Source organism: Elephantulus edwardii, unplaced genomic scaffold (assembly GCF_000299155.1).
Source record: "Elephantulus edwardii isolate Elephantulus edwardi_28Jun2011 unplaced genomic scaffold, EleEdw1.0 scaffold00185, whole genome shotgun sequence".
Taxonomy (NCBI): domain Eukaryota; kingdom Metazoa; phylum Chordata; class Mammalia; order Macroscelidea; family Macroscelididae; genus Elephantulus; species Elephantulus edwardii.
The window spans coordinates 4349504-4369762 of NW_006399935.1; the positions used below are offsets into that span (position 1 = coordinate 4349504).

Here is a 20259-nt window from a genome sequence, read left to right on the forward strand (position 1 = left end):
TGTGTGTAACGTCAAATCAAATCTGACTGGTACAGGAGGAGATTGTTCCTCCTCCAGCAGAGCATCTGGTGGATTTGAACCGTGCACCTCTGGGATTGCAGTACACCTTCTTGCCACTAGGCCACTATTTATTTTTTTTTAAGAGATAAGAACAATAATGCAAAACTTGAGCAGTCTGGAGGGGTTTTGTTTGATTTTTGAAAATGTATAACAAATTCTCAACTATTTCAGAGTGTGGCGTACAAGTAAATAGTAAGTAGAAAGACTTAAGTTTCTCATGGAAGGAAAACTTAATCATACTGAGTTTAAATTTGAATACATGTTTTAAAAAGTTTTTTAGGTTTTAGGCTATATAACTCAATGTAAGATGATGCACAGCTGTCTGTGCTCTGAGCTTTGATTCACATGAATACCAATTGTGAGAAACAACATTTTGTGGTTAGATTTCATACACTCTAAACATCTCTGAATAATTGTGAAAAAGACTTAAAAAAAAGACTTAAAAGTGGAGTTGAAAAATTTTGTGTAGCTATTCACTTAAAAATGAGGTTCAAGACCTGTAGTTTTGTTGTTAAGTGCCGTCGATTCGCAGGTGACTCATAGCGACCCTATGAAGGAGAGTCCTTGATGCTTGGGGTTCAAGACCTAAATAATCAGAATATCCTTGTTTGTAACAGGGATTCTTCTCATCATAAAAAATGTTAATTGAATATGCTAAATACTTTGGTTGAAACTTAGGCCAAATAAAATCCATTTGGAATTACAGTAAGTTATTGTCAATGATAGAGAATTTTTTTTTTTTGATAGAGAATTCTTATATCCTCATTGCCAGTCCCTTTCTTTTCTAGAGAAGGAGATAAGTCTGGGATGGAGTTCTCTCTGTCCCTGATAACTTGCCTCTTGCTAGGATGGTGAACAAAATGTCCCCAGAACTACTAGACTAAGGTGGACCAGGAAGAAAGGCCTGGCCATCCCTTGCCAAAAACCAGCCAAGGAAGACTGGATCATGATGGTCCTCCCTACAACTAATCGTGAGGTGCACACTGAATCAGCATTTAGTTCTGTTGTGCATGAAGTTGCTGTGAGTCTAGGGCAACTTACTGGCAGGAAACAGCCACCATCTAGGCTCGTGGGAAGAGAGGTGGCCCATGGGACACAGTCCCTCCAGGTACACCACGTCTTTTGGGTTGAGCTGCTTGTATGCTTTGGAACTGTGTCAATATTTCGTTATGTGGCTGAAAGGAGATCCTCCTATTTGTAGACTGTTGATTAGGACGTAGTTAGTAACCAAGCCTGGGTTGTTAAGAGCCCTGGTGGCATAGTGAGTTAAGTGTTGAGTTGCTAACGGAGAGGTCTGTGGTTTTAACCTAGAGTTTCGTGTAGGAAGGAGGAGGCAGTCCTATAAAGATTCATAGTCGCAGATGTTTTGTAGCTACTACAGCCGAGTTAGATTGATTATAGGGATTCTTAGTTATAATTGCTTTTCTTGTATCTCTTTGCCAAAATGTAAGGGAGTCACTCACTTTACTGAGGAAAAATGGCTTTGTGACAGGTCTGAACAGGAATCCTCTCCCCAAATTCCTAATTCCTCTAGACAAGAATAGCTGGTAAAAGCGTGGGTGTTTTTGTAGCTGGCATTTCTAGATTGGGTCCATACAGGATGAAAATGTCATTTTCCGGACTCTCTTACACACTTGATCAGCGTTGGCCCACCTTAAGCCAGTCCTGGGGTAGTGGTCTAGCCTGTCCACACTGCATTTCTGTTACTCCTTCTTCGCTTGTACTTTTTGATCTCTTGCTCTCCTTTATTCATCTTGTGTGGGCACTGCAGGCTGCTATGTAGAGGCCCAGAGATGGGGTGCAATTATCAGATGTTTTTAGATGGTGTTTCCAAAGCATCCTCTGTGGTTGGGTTTAATGAGAAGTGGTACAGCCGAGTTTTGAAGAAGCTCCGCTTTGGAGCCAAATCATTTGTCCGTGTCAGGTGCTGATCATAAAATCTGGTATTGCTGGCGGTAGTATTACATAACGACCTTTAAAGATCACAGCAGTGGTCGGGAGGGAGGCGCAGGGCCGGGGTAGTGTTTCGTTCTGTGGTGCATGAGTTTGCTATGAACTTGAAACCAGGGAACTCAAGGCATGCCGTTCGGATTCACCCACTGATCTTAGGGAGACCATTTTCTCCTGTGTGATTTACAACCCTTGGAAAACCCTTGGAGGGTCAGCTATGAGTCAGTTCTAACTCATACCAACTAACAGTTGCTGTTGAGTGGACTCTGCCTCCACAGAGTAGAAATGGGCTCCTTCATACTGTCGGTGGTGGGTGTAGAACTCCTGGACTCTCTCACAGTACTGCTGAGTGAAGTCAGCCTCCAGGCCTTTTGCTTAACCGTACATGTGCTAATCACGTGCCCCACAAAGTGCCTCCTATGTTCTGAAGCACTTTGTGAAGTACTTGGTAATAGCGGGGATGGTAAACTACCCAAAGCTGATTGATTGATTGATTGCTACTAGAAGTTCCTCAGGGTTTTATTATTTTTAATAAAGCTTAGAAAATTTTAGGTCATCTGGTCATTGTAAAACACGGGTAAAATAAAATCACCCCATTGACAGTGGTCGCATCCATGTCCATTTTACAGGGCGTGCAGTGTGCGTGGTGAACTCATTGGATTCACACTGTTGGCACTGGATGAGCTGAGTACATGATCATTTGTGTAAAGAGGTGTCATTCTTAGGATATTGTGTAGCATCATTGGCCAGCACCTGCTAGGTGCCCCCCTCATTCACTGTGACTCCCAAGAATGCCTGTGGCTCACAGTGAGGTCATTGACAGTCTCCATTAGCTCACTTGGAGTAATAGATCGCTAGGCCTCTTCTCTGTTTTGACTTGAACCAGAAGTTCTTTTGTGACACATCCATGTCCCAATTGATGCCGTACAGAGAACACTATGCTTTTCCATCATGGCATATTTGCATCATGATTGACGTATGACATGTGTACATTGATTGTGAAAACCAGAAATTGAATGTAATCTGATTGAGCAATTATCTTGTAATTAGGACAAAAGGCAGAGGAGGAAGGCATGGAAGATAATGGCCTGGAGGACGATTCCAGAGATGAACAGGTGTGTATGCTGTTGACTGTAAAGGTGACAGAGGGTAGCTCTGTACTCTGGCCCTGTGCTCACTGGTGGTTTTTTGTTTTTTGTTTTTGTTTTTGTTTTTTCCCTTATTCCAGGAGGATATGGAAACTGGTTTGGAGAACTTGCAGCACATCGACATGATGGATATTAGTGTGCTAGATGACAGTGAAGTTGACAATGGCAGTGCTGCAGACTTCGGGGAGGATGGCACGGACAGCATCCTGTATTCCCTGTGTGACAGCAAAGACTATGTGACTGCACAACTGAGACAGCTTCCTGCTCAGCTTACCGAGCACACTGTGGGTAACTCGGAGGTGTGGTGACATTGTAGCCAGTGTGGCAGTGTGCTTTTATAAGAGGAAAACACAACGATAAGAGGGTTAGACCACATCCAGTCCAATTGCAGTAGGCACTTAATTGGGCAACAGGACCTTGGTGGTAAACTGGATCCATTTCAGTACTCTACTCCTCTGGTCGGCTCAGATGTACTAGAGAATACATTCTAAGCTTAGCGTTAGCTCTAAATTAAGAGGTTAACATGATTGATAATATTTCCTTTTACTGATTAAGCTTAAACTGTTGAGTATGTACAACAAAACATAAACCATTTGAAATTCTATATATGTACATTTCGGAGTTCATGGGCCGATTATATTCTTGGAATTGTGCAGCTGTTCTTACCTCCTTTTCCATGTTTCTCTCATTAACGTAAGTTCGCTGTTCCCTAATCATCTCACCTAACCTTTAAAGTTGCACTTACCGGTTTGATTCCATATAGGTAGCTCCTTGAAGGTAACTCCTTGAGTTGGCATTTTTTACTAGTTAAACTGATCTCTTGTTTGGTTTAAAGAAAACTAGAGAAGGCATCTTTGTTTTAAGGTATAAAGATTGTCTCAACAATGGTTTTGAGGAAATTTGTCTGTAGACTCTGGTATCAAAACGCTGAGTATTGGTAAGCGGACACTATCCAGTTCTGGATTGATAACTGGACGCGTTGTTTTCTTCCACGCATTCCATTTCTTCCTCTTAGTCCTGGCTCACCTACCTCTCTGTCCTAGTATTGAAATAGTGTTGAAAACATACTTGCATAACCCCATGTGCTTGCTCCTCCCTTGCTCTTTCTGCCATCTTTCCGTGCCAGCTACATTGACGAATCTGGAATCATCAGTGATCACCGAGCAGGGAACATTTTGTTGTCAACCTCATACACAGGTTGAACAAGTGTGTTTTCAGCTGCAGATTTGATTGCAGCTTGGAGATCTAGAACAGTGGCAGAATCATCTCCTGGCCCAGCAGTTTTTGGTTTTATTGTGCTGACGCCCCCAGTTGGCATCATGGACCATGAGGAGGCAAGATGAAAGCACACAGGAAAAATCCTGGGAGTCTTTCTCTAGGGATGTAATAAACAGTGCAAATAAGATGCCTCAGTGGGCTGTTAAAAAAAATTTATGCAAATACTATAGTAGGAAACAAAAGTTGTTCTTAACCTTACTATCCTGTTAATAAGACTTTAGTATACCTGAGAGCAGATACGTAACACAAAACCGTAATAGTAATGGGAAAAGATAACCTGCTGGCTCAGCAGCTGAGTGACTGACTAACTGCTGGAAAGGTTGGCAGTTTGAACCCACCAGTGACTCTGTGCGGAAAAGTCCTGGCCTTCTCTGCCAGGTAGACGCAGTATTCTCTGATATGTTAACCTTCGGAACAAAGGGGCCTTGTAGGAATGAACCTCGGTCAAAAATCAGGTCCTGAGCTGTCAGTGTTTCACATATTCCCACCCCCGACCAAAGGTTGACACCAAGCACCTGACTTCACCCCCTCTTAGGGTGACAGGTACTCCTTTGTGAGAGCTGTTTGCAGAACGTCTCCAGGCTTGCCACATTTCATTCATTGACTGAAACATCTAGGCTGTAGGTTCAAATTTGCTAGGTGCTTCAAGATCCCCCTCCCTTTTTTTTTTAATGTGTGTGTGTGTGTGTGTGTGTGTGTGTGTGTGTACTGTCAAATCAGATCTGACAGGTGCAGGAAGAGATTACCCCTCCTTCTCCAGCAGAGCATCTGGTGGATTTAAACCACGTACTTCTGGGATTGCAGTGAAGATCCTTTTTTTTTTTATTAAAGATTTTTTTTAATGCAACATATATATTTTTTCACAGCATATTCTTTCCATTTAATTTTTTCCCTATTCATTCATTGTTGTACATTTTTCTCCATGCTCACCCCTCCCCCCAATTCGCTTTTCTTTTTGAAAAGGGAAAAAAATTCTTTGCATTGTTACTACAATCCCTCTCTAAGACCACCGTGTACTTTTTCTGTAATTTTGTCATGAAAACACCTAATTCTGTATTCCTTTTATCTGTTTCAACGTAGTAAACATTACTTATCCCCTCTTAGGATCCTCTTAACCCTGATGTCAGTTCTGTTTTACAACAGTGGCACTGTACAGTATTTGTCCTTTTGTAACTGAGATAGTTCCCTCAGCATAATGTCCTCCAAGGTCACCCATTTTGTATAGTATTTCATGAGTTCTTATTTTTCAATGCAGCATAGTATACCATTGTGGGAGTATACCACAGCTGCTCTATCTATTCGTTTGTTGATGGACACTTGGGTTATTTCCAAGTCCTTGCTATTGTGAACAAAGCAGCAATAAAAATGGCTGTGCATATATCTGCTTTTGTGGCAGTTATGGTCTATTTGGTGTATATTCCCAGTACTGGAATTGCTGGGTCAAATGGTATCTCTGTGTGCAACTTTTTGAGAAAACGCCACACCACCTTCCACAGTGGTTGCACCATTTTACACTCCGACCAACAGTGAATAAGGATTCCAGTTTCTCCACAACCTCTCCAGCATTTGTTGTTTTCTGCTCTGTTGAATTTTGCTGCTATTACTGGGGTGAGATGATAGCTCATAGTTGTTTTGATTTGCATCTCTCTTTAGAGCTAGGAGTTTTGAACATTTCTTCGTGTGCTTGTTTGCCATCTGAATGTCGTCTTTGGTGAAGTGTATCTTCATATCCAGTGCCCATTTTTCAATTTAGTTGTTTACTTTTATTCAAGATCTTTTTTGACTCATGACATAGGCTGTGCCTATTGGAGCAGGTGGGTTCAAACCTCCGACCTTTTGGTTAGCAGCCAAGCTTTTTATTATTACACTAATAGGGCCTTTTGGTTCAAACCTAGGAAAGGTACTAAGGGCAAACAAGGTTCTCTTTGTATTTCACATAAAAGGGCTTCACATTCAATAATTTTCAGACCATAGTACTTTAAGGATGTGTTGGAAAAATGCTGATAAATAGAAGTGACCTAGAAGGAAGTGCCAGGTTACCATAAACCCAACTATTAAGTCAACTTGCACTCAGGGCCTTCTAGTACAGAATGGAACCTTCACTTAGGGCTCCCAGAGCTGTCATCTTTATGCCTCCTGCCTCGTCTGTATCATGTGGGGCATCTAGGAGATTCCATTCACCACCTGTTTTCTTACCAGCTTGTCACTTTAACCGGTGTACCACTCACTAGGTCTTCTCTGCCTGGTTAGTGCTCTTTTAAAAAGTATTGCAAACAAGGCAAGGTGGAGGGGTTACAGAGTCTGTCGTGGATTTCCTCTGGGTCAGATGGGCCCCTGATAGAAACATTTAGAAAGTGGATTTGTTTATTGACTCAGATTTGTAGACATTGCAGCAGAGTCTGGGTGGTGGGCGAGAAGTCAGATGACAGAATAACCCAGCTGTAATGCCCAGCTTGGTAATAGCACGTGCTGGGAGGGGAGTAGACCCACAAGGCTGCCGGAAGAAGAGCAGAGTGTTGGCTTTGACGTTATTGTGTGTAGTCTCCATGAAGTTATCTTCCATCTTACTTGCAGGTGGATGGAGAAGGCTTCGGGGACACATTGGATACTTCATCGCTAGACTTCAAAGTAACTTCGGTGAGTCTCCTACCTGATTCTGTGCTGTGAGGAGGTGTGTGTGTGTGTGTGTGTGTGTGTGGTATCGGGTCCTGGTGGTGCCCTAGAAAACCCTTTGAGACAGATCTATTCTGCGACACTTAACAACAGCTGAATCAAATGTTAAGAGTAACAGATAAGCAAGAAAAATCTCAGTGTGCAGTGAACGAGATAGGCATATCTAGAAAGCAAAGTGGTTCAAGAGCGGGCACTGTACTGGCCATGTAGGGTCCTTTGGACTGGTATGAAGCTCAGGAGTCACCCCAATGAGGTGGGAAAGGAGAATTGGGGAACTATGTGCTCTGGCCCAAAGACAGCAATGGGTTCACTGCCAGCTGCAGAGGTTAATGAAGTGTGGGGTGTGGTGACAAACTGGGAGACTCAGAGCATTACTGCTGTCTGTCTCCTTGGGCCAGAGAGAAACTAGCAGATTGAATCTGTCTTTAACAAATTAGGGTTGAAGGCTTTTTGAGTCGGCGTGGTGTTTTTGAAGGGGATGTTTATTTACTCCAGGTCTTTGAGACAGTTCAGTCATGTCATTGAAGCGGGACCCTTAAAATTTTTAAATTTGGGGGAGGAGATCAAGAATGACAACCAGAATGGGAACTCTGCAATGAGAGGGTTGGGAGAGGTGTGGTGGGGAGCTTGGTGGGACTGTGGAGACCCTCATGTAGGGAGCAGGCCATCAGCTGCTGGCTTTGCATAATTCAAAGCTGCTTGCCGTTTAGAATCCAGAGGCAAATAATTGCTCTGCAGCTCACACTCTAGTCTTGTTGCTTCACGGAGAGATTAACTTTATAGCAGGACTTGAAATTGTAGCTTTTTCTGTTCTGGATTTCCTGCGATGAACCACTTTGAAGCCCTGATTTTTTTAACTCTTAACTAGTGACATTGTTAGCTCTGAAAGGGAGACCCTGATTGTGCAGTGCTTAACCATTCAGTAGCTAATGGAGACCAGCGGTTCACAACCTCTAGCTTCCATAAGGTTGACAGTGGGTGTTTGCTGGGGAAATTGACCTATGGTTTAAAAGTACTGTGTAAACTCTTTTTTTTTTCTTCTTTTTCTTCTTCTAAATAGGATATTGAAGAACCTCTGTTGGAGCCAGGTACTAATGAGAAACACGTTAGTTATGGTTTGCAAGCTTTCATGCTACTGTTCTTTTGTAAGCTGTCTATATTTAAAGCAGTACAGGATCTTGTAAGTTGTTTTATTGGTGGACAATCCAGATCGGACAAGGATCAGAGATTGGAAACCCATTCATATCACCAGATCTGTGGAATGCTGTTAGGCTATCTTGAGGTCAGACCTATTTGGTGAGATGGAGGGATGGACTTTTTCCCATCTCTAACCACACAGTATGACCTTAAGTCATTTCCCCCATGATGCTTCCATGTGTTGCTACACATGAAACAGATCTTGTGATATTTGTGGCAGCCATTGTGGTTAGTGCAGTCAGGGCAGGCTGATAGCAGTGAGTGGAGCAGGGCACTTCTAACCCTTGAAGTGACTGGATTCTAGAAGACGAAACCATTTCTTCAGAAAAATTTCCAACATTTTATTCCCCTTCTGGACTTCGTGTCTCTCCCACCATCGGACGAGTTTCTGTTTTCATGTTGGACGGTTCTGTTAAAAGAATTTCAAAGCTCTGTGGAGATTGAGCTGTTCCGTGAATGGTTATTGGTTCGGTTCAGCACCTTGGACTTTGGAAACTCAGTTGGAAGACCCAGACTTGAACAAGCACGTGAAGAAGACTCCTGCAACAGCCCAGTGGTTATAAGTGTTTAAATCTTTGGGGGTCCTGTTTCTTCCTTGTAGCATAGAGGCTTGATGCAGTAGTCAGTTGGCGTGCAGGTAACTATGTGTAACTTTGGGTTTTCCAATCTCTGTGTAGCTAGCCATTCTCCTCATGTTAGTGTGGCAGCCGTGCCAGATCCGCATTTGTGATTGCTTTATTTCCCTGGTAATTAAACCTTGTGCCATTCTATTCCTGTTAAATCCGTAGAAAATGAGAAAATACTCGACATTTTGGGGGAAACTTGTAAATCTGAGCCAGTAAAAGAAGAAGGTTCCGAGCTGGAGCAGCCATTGGCACAGGATACAAGTAGCGTGGGGCCAGACAGCAAGCTTGCGGAGGAAGAGGACCTTTTTGACAGCGCCCACGCGGACGAGGAGCAGGAGGAGGGCGATTTAGATTTGGCCAGCGAGTCAACACACGCTCAGTGGAGCAAGGCAGACACCCTGTTAGCAGTAGTGAAAAGGGAGCCCGCGGAGCCGACAGGCGATGGCGAGAGCGCGGACTCTGAGCCCGCGGGGCTAGAGAAGCCAGTTGAGCAGAGTAGTAAAGGCCCAGAAGACGCGGACGCCTCCAGCGAGGAGGTGACCACGGAGGCGCCCCAGGAAGCCTCAAGCCCTGAGCCCAGAGATAGCAAAGAAGACGTGAAGAAGTTTGATTTTGAAGCTTGTAATGAAGTCCCTCCAGCTCCTAAAGAGTCCTCAGCCAGTGAGGGCGCTGATCAGAAAATGAGGTTTGTTTTTTCTCAGTTTTAGACCAGATGCTATCTTCTTTTCATTGGTCACTTAATGACACACATAAGCTGTTTGTTTTCTGCAATTGGCCATCGAGACTGATGCAGTCCTAGTTAATAACTTCTAAAGAGTGCTTTATTTCTCTTTATCTTTTAGTGGGTGATTGACCCCTTTCTTTCTCTCAACCTAACATGGTTGTGTTCTTAAATTGTTAATTATCTTCAGCTAAATTGAATTGACTTTTAAGAATGTCATTGCATTTTGGGGGAGGGAATTAGAATTCCAGTATAAGTTTGCACTGATGTAAAAATTTTGTTTCAGACTAATTTCCTGGTAGGTATTCAGTTTTAGCACATACACTTTAAATTTAGTTCCCATTCATTCTTTCCCTGTGTAACACAAACTTTTGTCTCTAGCTCTCTAAAGGAAGAAAAAGACGTAAAGCCTGTCATTAAAGATGAAAAAGGTAATGGATTTACTTTGTGGAGGAGAGCTTTCTGGGGCTTCCTTATTTTTGAGAGGGAGGTGCCTGCCACTGCCCACATTAAAGGTCCAGTGATTTGTTTTAATCTTAGAGAGGTTCTAGTACCACATTTCTCTGACAGTTTTTTGTACTTGGGTAGGAAGAGGATTGACCATCCAATAGTGAAAGAACAGGTCTTTGAAAACCCTATGATCACTGGAGAAACACCAGTAGCTGCTGGAGGGAGAACCTAGATTAGAAGTCACAGAAAATGACACATTGTCTGTACCAGGTCACTGAGTATAGCAGAGGTGATGAGGATGGCATGGGATAGGGCAGGGTACAGATCCATGGTTGATAGGGATGTTGTAAGTCCTAGCTGACTCTGAGGCCCCCAGCAACAATACAGGCCTCAGTCATGCAGTGCTGTTGGGACACTTCGTCTCCAGTGTAAGGTCTGTGCACACCGAACAGGACAAAACTTTTCTTGCTCAGTAATGAGAACTCTAAAATTCTTGTTAGAAAGAGGTTTTGCTTTGTTGTCAGTCAAGAAAAATACTGCAGTGTTAACACTGAGATGGACATGATTATTCTATGAGTAACGAAATGGTGAAATACATTGCTGCATAAGTAAATGTCTGAAGTGGTAAGCGTCTTAAGTTGAGGGTGGTTGGGATTCGCAGGGCGCTTCCCGTGAATGGCATGTTCCTGCTGTGCACTGAGGCGGGGGTCTTCTCCCTCTTGACCAGGTCGCGTTAGTAGCAGCTCTGGGAGGAACCTGTGGGTTAGTGGACTGTCTTCAAGCACCCGTGCCACCGACCTGAAGAACCTCTTCAGCAAATACGGAAAGGTATGCACTCGCTGTCTGCCGTCTCTGTTCATGCTCTGGGCGTGCTGTGTTCCTTTATAACACAAAACGGGCTCTGGTGGCACTGGAAGTCAGCTGTGTGACTCCAGGAGGAGAAGTGCCGCAGTCTGCTTTTGTAAACGTTTGTAGCCTTGGACACCCTGTCAGGTAGTTCTGTTCTGTCCCAGGGGTCTCTGGGTTGAACTCAGCTCGATGTCAGTGGCTTTGGGGTTCTTAAAGAATTGTGACTAGGCCTCTTCTAGTCTGTCCTATTGTTAGTTTAATAACATCTTTTAAAACTCTCTAAACAAGATCACATTCACAGAGCCTGGGCCTTTAGCTTCGGCATATCTTTTTTGAGAACCCCATTGTTGATTTGGACTTAATTTAGAAACGTATTTTCTGCACTAGTTCATTTTATTGGGGCTCCCCTCCTTTATTAAAAAGATAGCCCAGGAGAGTCACTGCAGTTTTGTGTAGTGCACTTTAGTTTAATGAGTTTGTTAGAACAGGCATTTGAAAAAGCAAGTGCGTAGTTTACTGTTTTCTAGCATTCTAAGAATGTTGCTTGATAAATAGAACGTGCTGGTGGTTTGAGAATAAATCACTGTCACACTGCTCTTGGAAGAAGCAAAACAAACCATAGTTGAGGAGGAACTTGACAGATGTTTTAGTGACTCCATCACCCTGGAATTAGGTCATGGCGTAGTCTTACTGTAAGTCTTTGATGCCTCCTGGTCTCCTGGGTGAAGTGGCCCCCAAGGGATGTGAGCTTGGTGTCCCCCCAGGTCAGGTTGACACGTGGCTTCTAGGCAAGGTGCCAGAGCTGTCTGCTGCTGTGTGCCACTCTCCGGGCGGGGCTTCTGTCTCAGTGTTGTTATGTCACTCTGTCAGATGTTCGTATTTCAGTGATTTAAGCAGGTAGTCAGAAAAAAGCAGCCGTCACACTGAATTCTTAGCGCAAGTCTTTAAGAAGGGCTTTGAAACCCATTACAGCATCTCACTCCTCTTAAAAGCTTCCAGTCCGAAGGGGTAATCTGCCTTCTAGAAGTTAGAAATAGCATATCCTGCAGGCCCTCGTGTGCATGCTGAGGAAGATGGTGCCATGAGGGGGGTTTAGAGCTTGGGGACAGGCTCAGTGAGCCTCGATGGGATGGGACATTTCAGCTGAGACCTGAGTGATTCTAGAGCACGCCCTGCCATCAGAGCTCTGCTGTGGACACTGGGGACAGGACAGGAGAGGGCCTGGCAGACGAGCCACAGGTACACACACTCAGATAATTTAAACTTGAGCCTTTCCCAGATACTGCCTGTGTAAATGTGAGTAATACCCTGAGAGAAGTCAGGGTTCCTCTCCAGCCCAGCTCCTGACCTGTGGAGAGGGAAGGACAGGAAGCATTGTGTCTGTCAGGGCTGACCTGCGCTGGGCACAGTGCGCACAGGGGACGCCTCGAAGGCCACGTACTGCCCCATCCACTCAGTGCTCGAGAACAAGAAGTGGATAGGCCCTGCCTGGCCTCTGAGACCCATAGAGGGAAACGTGGCTTGTTTGAGTAGACTGAGCCAGAGGTGGACCAGAAAAACGAGAAGGCCGGGCTCCTAGGTCTGGGACTCTGTCCAGTTCCTAGCACTGCTAGTCCTGAAGGCACAATTGTGTTTTGTGCTGTTGTGACTCTGGGGCTTTAAGCCCACCTTCTGACTCTTCTCTTGATTTCCACTTGTTGTTTGGAATCTTTTTCTTTCTCGACCTGTTTTTAAATTTTCTTTGTGATTTTATTTGGTCTCCTTTGTTTGCTGTTTGGTTTTTTGAAAGAAATTTTAGTACATGTATTAACTGGTCTCTCTCTAAGTGAAATTCCAACAGCTCGTACAGGATTTAGGCAGCAAGCTTCCACTTCTCCCATCCTAGCCTCTGGGTCATTGTTCTTACTCCTGTCACGTCTGTGTCACGAACCACACATGTAAAGTCCTGGTCTCTGCCCCCGTGTTTCTTGTTCTCAGTGCTGTTCACCCTTTGTGTAGCAGAGTTGGATGTCCATTTGGTGTCATTTTCCACATTCTGCAGGGACCTGGCAAAGGCTTCTTGTAGGGTAGGGATTCTGTTGCTGAGCTCCTGTGGCCTTTTCCTCTCTGGGGACATCTGTTTTGTCTTTTGGGAGGCGGTTTGCATTGGGTGTAGAATGTTGTGCTGACTTTTTTCTCTTGAGTCAGGAGATGTGTCCGTGTCTTCTGGATGAGAATCCCCAGTCTTTTGTTGTGTAGGATCTCTGCTCAATTCCATGCAGTCTAGTTTTCATCTCTGGCAATTTGATTTGGGATTTCAGGATTTTCTTGGTGTTCCTGGGCACACTCAGTCATCCTTCATCTTGGTCACATAAGTCCTCGGGATCAGAATCCACTAAAATAGCTCAAGTGATGCCTTGTTGTTTTCTAGCACCGTTGCTGGGTCTTTTTCTGTTGAATATTTTCCCTGCATCTTGGGCCTAGTGTTCTTGTCTCTCTGTATGATGAGTGAGTTGTATTGTGGATTTCACCTTCCTGGGTGTTGGTTTGGGGGGACCACAGGTAGATCACTTGGATAGAGTCTGCATTGTGATGCCTTGTTGCATTGTGATGCCTTGTTGTCAAGACCGGAGCAGCTGTTACCTCAAGGCCAGTCTGCCCACCTGTCCCGCCCAAGAGGACAGAGAGAGCTCAGGTGGCCTGGGGGTAAGGAGTCACTGTCGTCACAAAGGCGGTTTGAATGCTGGCTTCGGCAGCACATATAAAATTGGAACGATACAGAGAAGATTAGCATGGCCCCTGAGCAAGGAGGACATGCAAATTCCTGAAGCCTTCCATATTTTTTGCAACAAGTGAATATGATTGTGAGACATTTCTTGCTGAGTCTATTGTTTCTAAGTAAGAGAAAATTATGTAACCTTGTAATGCAGACATAAATTGTTCGTTATACAGATATTTTAACCTGGGAGTTTATTGTGTTAGAAGACAGTAAATTTGATTTTATTTGGAAAGAAAAACAACAAACAAAGGCGGTTTCAGTTCACCAGCTGCTCTTAGCTGAAAGATGGGAAGTTTCCAACCGTGTGGCTTCCAGCCTCTGAAAACTCTCTGAAGGTTCCACTTTGAATTAGTTCTGTCTCAGTGGCAGTGAGTTGGAGAGGGTTTTGGGTTTTCTACTGAAGCCACAAAGGAAACTTGACTATGGATGCTGTGGGGATTACAGCTTGTTCACTCTGGCTGGTGGTGCCCTGAGTGCTTCCAGGGGTATTACCTCTGCTCCTCACAGGTGGAGGAAGGTTTGCTCACATGTGGGCTGGTCTGCTGGTCAGTGCTCCACTGCCATTAGGGGCCCCCTCTGCTGATTCAGGGGTGCTCTGTGTGCAGCCCTCTCTAGTGCTCTGATCTGTGATTGCCCGCCTGTCTCCTCAGACAGCTCTGGATCCTCGTCACTTCAGTCCTGTCTCTTGCCCCGGGGTCTGGAGACCAGGCTCTAAAGTGAAGTCACTGTCCTGATGTCTGAAAATTGGTTACCTTGGCTGGCATCTCCTGTGAGCCTGCACAGAGCCCCGTGGGCCAGGCTGAGTTAGTGTCGAGGTCCCCTTGGCTACGCCGGCTAAGGAGGCTTTGGAGGAGGTGTTCAGAATGGGAGGGATGATTCCCCCCTTTAATTGGTGCAGTAATGTAACAAACCGTTTGTCAGTTGAACAGTTTGTACATGAATGATTCAGTGACATTGATCGCACCCATCATGCTTTGCATCTGCCCTCAGTGTCCCTCTCAGATCATCTTTCCACTGCCCACAGAGGCATTCCTAGGACGGGAATGGTTTGGCTAATGAGCAGTGGCGTTTAATTGTTTGGTGTGGTTTGCACTACAAGGGATAATCTTAGAAGTGTTGTAATCAACTAAAGTTAATTAGAAACAAATTAATAACTCAGAATGAAGCACTAACAGTTTGTAGAGAAGTTAAACGCAGTACGTGGGGGTGCTTCTCTTTCTTAGTTAGCACTGTTAGCGTTATTTGTCTAAGAAAACAACAATGTTCTTGTTTGCAAAGGTTGTTGGGGCCAAAGTGGTCACCAATGCCCGTAGCCCTGGGGCGCGGTGCTACGGCTTTGTCACCATGTCGACTGCGGATGAGGCTACCAAGTGCATTGGCCATCTTCACCGGACAGAGCTGCATGGAAGGATGATCTCCGTGGAGAAGGTGAGGTGCCACTTGCATCGGTGATATTTGCAAGTGTACAAATCGCTTCACCCTCATTCCTTGCTGCTTACATGTTTTGGTTTGGTTCTTAAGGCTAAAAACGAACCTGCTGGGAAAAAACTGTCCGAGAGGAAAGAGGGTGATGTGAAGAAGGAGAAGACATCTAGTGCCGACAAGCATCATGCGGTGGAGGTCAAAGTGGAAAAGTAACGTGACTTTCAAACCCTTTCTCTTGGGGTACCTGGGAGGGGGAGGGTAAGTGACCAGCTGTCACTTACACCTGAGCTCCATTCCTTCCTATACACGCCCAGCCTCTTCACGGGCTTATTAAGTTATCGAGATTTTCCCATCTTTCTGTGTTTGGCTTTGTATGTGCATTTAGTGAAGGGAAGGGGCCCTGGTTGGTATTTTGAGCCCACCTTGTGACTCCAGGGTAGAAACTTCTTTCTGTTCTGTGAGGATGCAAACATTGTCGTGTGAGTGGCTGTGCGTTGAAGTCAATTCAGCGACAACCCAAAACTAGTCAGAGGAGATTTAGGGAATCCAGAAGACACGTTTTTGTCCTGATCTAACTAGTTGTTTAAGAGAAAGACATAGAAAATGAAAGAATTGTAATTGTAGCTGGTTCTTAAACAGCCACTGGGCCCCACAAGGCTTCTCAGACCTCAGACTCCCTTCCTGACCCACACTAACTGGTGTGTGTGCTTGGCCGGGGAATGCAGCCTGACCTGGTCTGGTGTCCAAGTGAATGGCCTCCAGCTGGTTGCGCATATGTGTACATGTGTCCATCCAATGCCAAGAGTGACTGTTGGCCTCAAGAATTTCATGTCGTCATCCCCAGTGATTATCTGGGGGTTCAGTGAACCCAGGGTGCCTCGCTCAGTAGTTGGAGCACCACAGGTCTGTGGTTGTGTTTTTATTGACAGAGAGCTTCCTGTCGTTAATCAGCAACTGGGACTTGGCCTTTGAACATCACATTGCTTGCATACACTGGCAAAATGGGAGGTTTAATTTAGTGGAGGGAGAGTTGGGGATGAGCCTCTTAAAAGAGGGAACTTTGGTGGTATGGTCTGTAGGGAGTTGGCAGTGCTTTGAATCCACCAGCAGCTCTGCTGGGCGAAGCTTGGCTGTTTCCACCTGTGCCACTTCCAGTCTCAGAAAACCCTCTGCAGGGGCAGCTGTGAGGTGGGTCCAGCTCAACTGCAGTGAAGGGGTTAGAGTTTGAAGAAAAATTAGACACTCTTTAGAGTGTCAGTCTCGCAGTGATTCCATTTTTGTCTGTTTTATGCAAGAAAATTGTAGTTCAGTAGGTTGACCTGACAGCCTCGTCAGAACTCACAAGTAGAACTAGTTTTCGAGGGGGTCACTGCCACTCTTCATCTGGGCCAAATTGGACACAACATTCTTGTGAGTAATGGGTGTCAGACTAGCTTTCATGGCCTTTAGAGGAAGACCAGTAATTTTATTGGCAACTTTTCCAGAGAAACACCTCCTGTCAGCATTACTGATGATCGGTCTTGGGAGGAAATGGGCAGCAACTAGGGACAGCTTGGTGTTTCCAGTGTGTTGGAAGTGCATTTTATGCTTCTATTTTCTGGTCACACATTGAGACATATTTGTAGAGATGGGAAGATGGTAATGGCAGGCTGATTCTGGACAGTCCAAAGTGACCGTTTAGTACTAGCCATCGCACAGTCTTGGGAAGTGAGGCGGAAACCAGCTCAGACACCTGCCTTGCCCCAGTCAGCTCTGTCAGGAAGTGGCTAAAGGCATAGGGCTTATTAAAACAGGGCTCTTGGCCCTTAACCGCAACTCAAGTTAAAACCAATGACTTTCAGGTTGCTTTCCTAGGACTTTACAACTCGTCACAACTCTGCAGAGTATGTAAGTATAGGGTTTTTTAGACTGTGACCTCTTTGAAGCAGATCCACCAGCCTGTCTTCAGAGGCCTCTAACCTTTTGCCTAATACAGCTTAGTCATGTGTCCAGCTTTGTGACTTGAGTTATATTTACCACATAGGGCAGCCGTCATCAGGGTTTATTTATTTATTTTGAATAAAAGCCCTTTGGACCTTAGCAAACCACTTAGAGTTGTCAGTTCTCATGTACCCTGTTGTATAATGTGCATTTTAAAAAATGACATGAATATTATTTAAAACATGCAAAGACTCCCCGTTAAAAACCCCCTCTGTGTTTTGGTAGTTGATGATGGAGAAGAGCTGGGAGGTCCCCTAGACCTGGCCATCTCTGACAAATGTTGATGGGGCAGGACCCGTAGGGCCCAACTCTCCTAATGCATGGCCAGCATTTAATGCCTGTGGAGTTTAATAGCCTGAGACAAACGTCTTAGGGGGATGTGGGAGATGGGTTTGAATAGCTGAAGTGATTTATTTCAGCTCTTAAAATTAAATTGCCTTGCCTTGAAATGTTGCTAATAAATTCCATAGTCCCGGGCACATAACAAGCTACTTTACCCCCCCAGACGTGTGCAGAAATTACTGGACGAGGTATGTTGGTTTTCTGGGGCGAAGGCTTATTGCTCATTAATTCCATGGGAATTTCACATCCTCTATTGCTCCCTCACTCTATATATTAGACTCTCAATTCAGAAAACTATTTCTTAAATATAATGTAATTTTTTTTTAAAGAGGTAATCCATGCCTAGCAGGGTTGAAAATCTGCTTCTGGTTTTAAATTTTGCCCTTGTGTAGTCAGTTCTAGCAGCTTGCATGTGTGTCTTGTGCACATCTTGCATTTGTGGACAGCCGCCCCACAGGCCTCCGGCCTCGGCCAGTATGTGTCTAGATAGACGTGATAGTGCAAGCGGAGACTCTACCCACACGTAAAGTGTCCTTGGTTTCCAGACCATCTCCCACCTGGCCACAGCCAGGTGTGCTTCCATCTGTGTGAATGATGTGCGTAGGAATCCAAGTGCAGCAGAATTTCAGCTATTTGAATTTGTTGACCATATTTTCAAACAGAACTGCCATTAAGAAGGAAGAGAAGACTGAGAGAAAGGAGGAAAAGAAGCCAGAAGACATTAAAAAAGAAGAAAAAGACCAAGATGAGCCCAAACCGGGAACTCCCAGTCGGTCCAGAGTCACAAAATCAGGTGATTGGGGTGACAGATGTCTGTGGGAGGGGCAGCTAGGGCTCCAGAGGAGGTGTGGCGCAGCCTCGTGGGGTGACCTTGCTCTTGGCGGGTGCTCCCGAGAGGTCCAGCTGGGGTGGGGGGCTGGAGACTGCACAGCAGGAGCTCTGACCTGCCTTTTTTCCCTTCCCTCTTTTATCTAAACTTCTGATTGTGTCTCGTGTAAAACTTAGGGAGCACACTTGTTTTCCATGTAGCACTCTGCACGTTCTGTTTGGTGGCGTGGATTACAGTCCCCTCCCGGTAGCTGACCTCTTCCCGCTGTTTCTAGTTTCTCTTCATTCCTGTCCCTTCTGCCTTCTGAGCTTTATTCCTGGAAAAAGGCTGCTCTTTTGATTTCACACACTTGGTTGGGAGGAGTACCCTCCTGGGGTTACTGCCACCATATAGGTTTGTCTATTGTGTTTCTCAAAGTTTTCATGCTGATTTTAGAAGTCCCAGCAGGGCCTTGGTTAAGATTTTGCGTTTTGTTGCTCTTCACTGTGCCCGTGTGCCCTACTGCCCCTCCATCCCGTTCTGTATGTTTATTGTTGAGCTTGGGAGCTGGATTCTTGCTCTTCCTGTCTTTAGCTGAGTGTAGTGGGCAGTCAGCATGAGGCGGCTGCCCTGGCTCCTTGTAACCGTCTGTTGCCAGCTGATGCTTCAAGGCTCTTGGCAGGTTTTCTTTGACTTTGATAGAACCGTGTAAAGCAAAAAAGGTAGGGGACATCTACAACCTTAGAGCATCTTTACTCACCGACGTGATTGTAATTGGGAGCATACCATTTAATTTAGATGGTCGTTTTCTTCAGTTTATTGTGCTCTGCATCTTAGAATTTGGATGAGATTCCACAGAACATTTTGTACCAAAAAAATTAAACCAATCCCTACAGAACACAAAAAACAAAACAAAAAACCAACCATCTGGAGCACTGAAATTTGGTACAGCACATTGAACGTTAGATCTTAAGTGTTCAGGGTAATTTAGCAGCAATCTCCTGAGGAATGGTCTTTTACAACACGTCCAAGTATTGTAAATCTCCCTAAATAAGTTCTTGTTGCAGTGGATAGATCCTGGTGGTGTGCTGGCGGGAGCGCGGGCCAGTGGGAAGCCCCCCCTTCTGTGCCGGGTGAGGGATGCTCCCACTCACCCCCACGCTGTGCACATGGGCCCCGACTCTGCAAGATTTTGCACATGTGTGGGAGGAATCAAAATCTTCTTATCCTTGAGCTACTAGAATTCCATGTGAAGGGCAAGGAATTGCGGGTGGACGTGTGCATGAGTGAATGGCATCTTTTCTTGTAAGACTTGAGGAAATCACAGGTTTTTTGCCACTGCGGAGACTGGTCCAGCTGCCTCATACCTCGTGTCAGTGGATCTCTGTGCACACTGCAGGCCAGGCAACTGAGATACAAGCAGAGGTCCCAGAGGGCAACACCAGTTGTCTGGCATGTCCCACGGGTCCCACACACAATTCTTGACCAGGTGCAGTGACAGTTGGGATCTTGGCATGTTTGATGGGTGTTTGTGTTTCTCCTAAAGGAAGCAGAGGAATGGAGCGGACAGTTGTGATGGACCAGTCAAAAGGCGAGCCCGTCATCAGTGTGAAAACTACAAGCAGGTCAAAAGAGAGAGTGAGTATTCATCTAACCGTCTCTTGACCAACCTCCTCTGGTGAGGGTTGTAGAGCTGTTTTGAAGATCCTTTAGTCTTAGAAGAGGGCATATGTGGTGGCCCTTTAGGTTTTATAAGCACAAGTGTTCACCTCTCAGGCTACGCTCCACTGAGGCCCTGCCCTTTTGCTCACTTCTTTGTTGAGTGGTTGCAAATTCTTCAGCAAGTGATGCCACCTGGAAAGAGAATAGATTCACACAGTGCAACTCTCCTGGAGGAGAAGGGGCAAGGCCCAGGCTTTTAAGCTGCGAGGGCAGTGGATGGTGGATCAAATTTCTCTGTTGTTGTTGTTGTTATGTGCCGTCGAGTCGCCTGC

The 20259-nt window shown here is 45.1% G+C and overlaps 1 protein-coding gene across 1 annotated transcript in view; it reads left to right on the plus strand.

Annotated features, from left to right (window-relative positions):
- The window catches only part of SAFB2 (scaffold attachment factor B2), a 32614-nt gene that overhangs the window by 3506 nt on the left and 8849 nt on the right, over positions 1 to 20259 (plus strand). Inside the window, exons 3-13 of the mRNA XM_006896374.1 lie at positions 3061 to 3125; positions 3239 to 3442; positions 7011 to 7073; positions 8170 to 8197; positions 9095 to 9617; positions 10035 to 10084; positions 10831 to 10931; positions 14989 to 15138; positions 15232 to 15344; positions 18120 to 18250; positions 19812 to 19903. Of these exons, the coding sequence (XP_006896436.1) occupies positions 3061 to 3125; positions 3239 to 3442; positions 7011 to 7073; positions 8170 to 8197; positions 9095 to 9617; positions 10035 to 10084; positions 10831 to 10931; positions 14989 to 15138; positions 15232 to 15344; positions 18120 to 18250; positions 19812 to 19903 (1520 nt within the window). The remainder of the gene's footprint in view (positions 1 to 3060; positions 3126 to 3238; positions 3443 to 7010; positions 7074 to 8169; positions 8198 to 9094; positions 9618 to 10034; positions 10085 to 10830; positions 10932 to 14988; positions 15139 to 15231; positions 15345 to 18119; positions 18251 to 19811; positions 19904 to 20259) is intronic.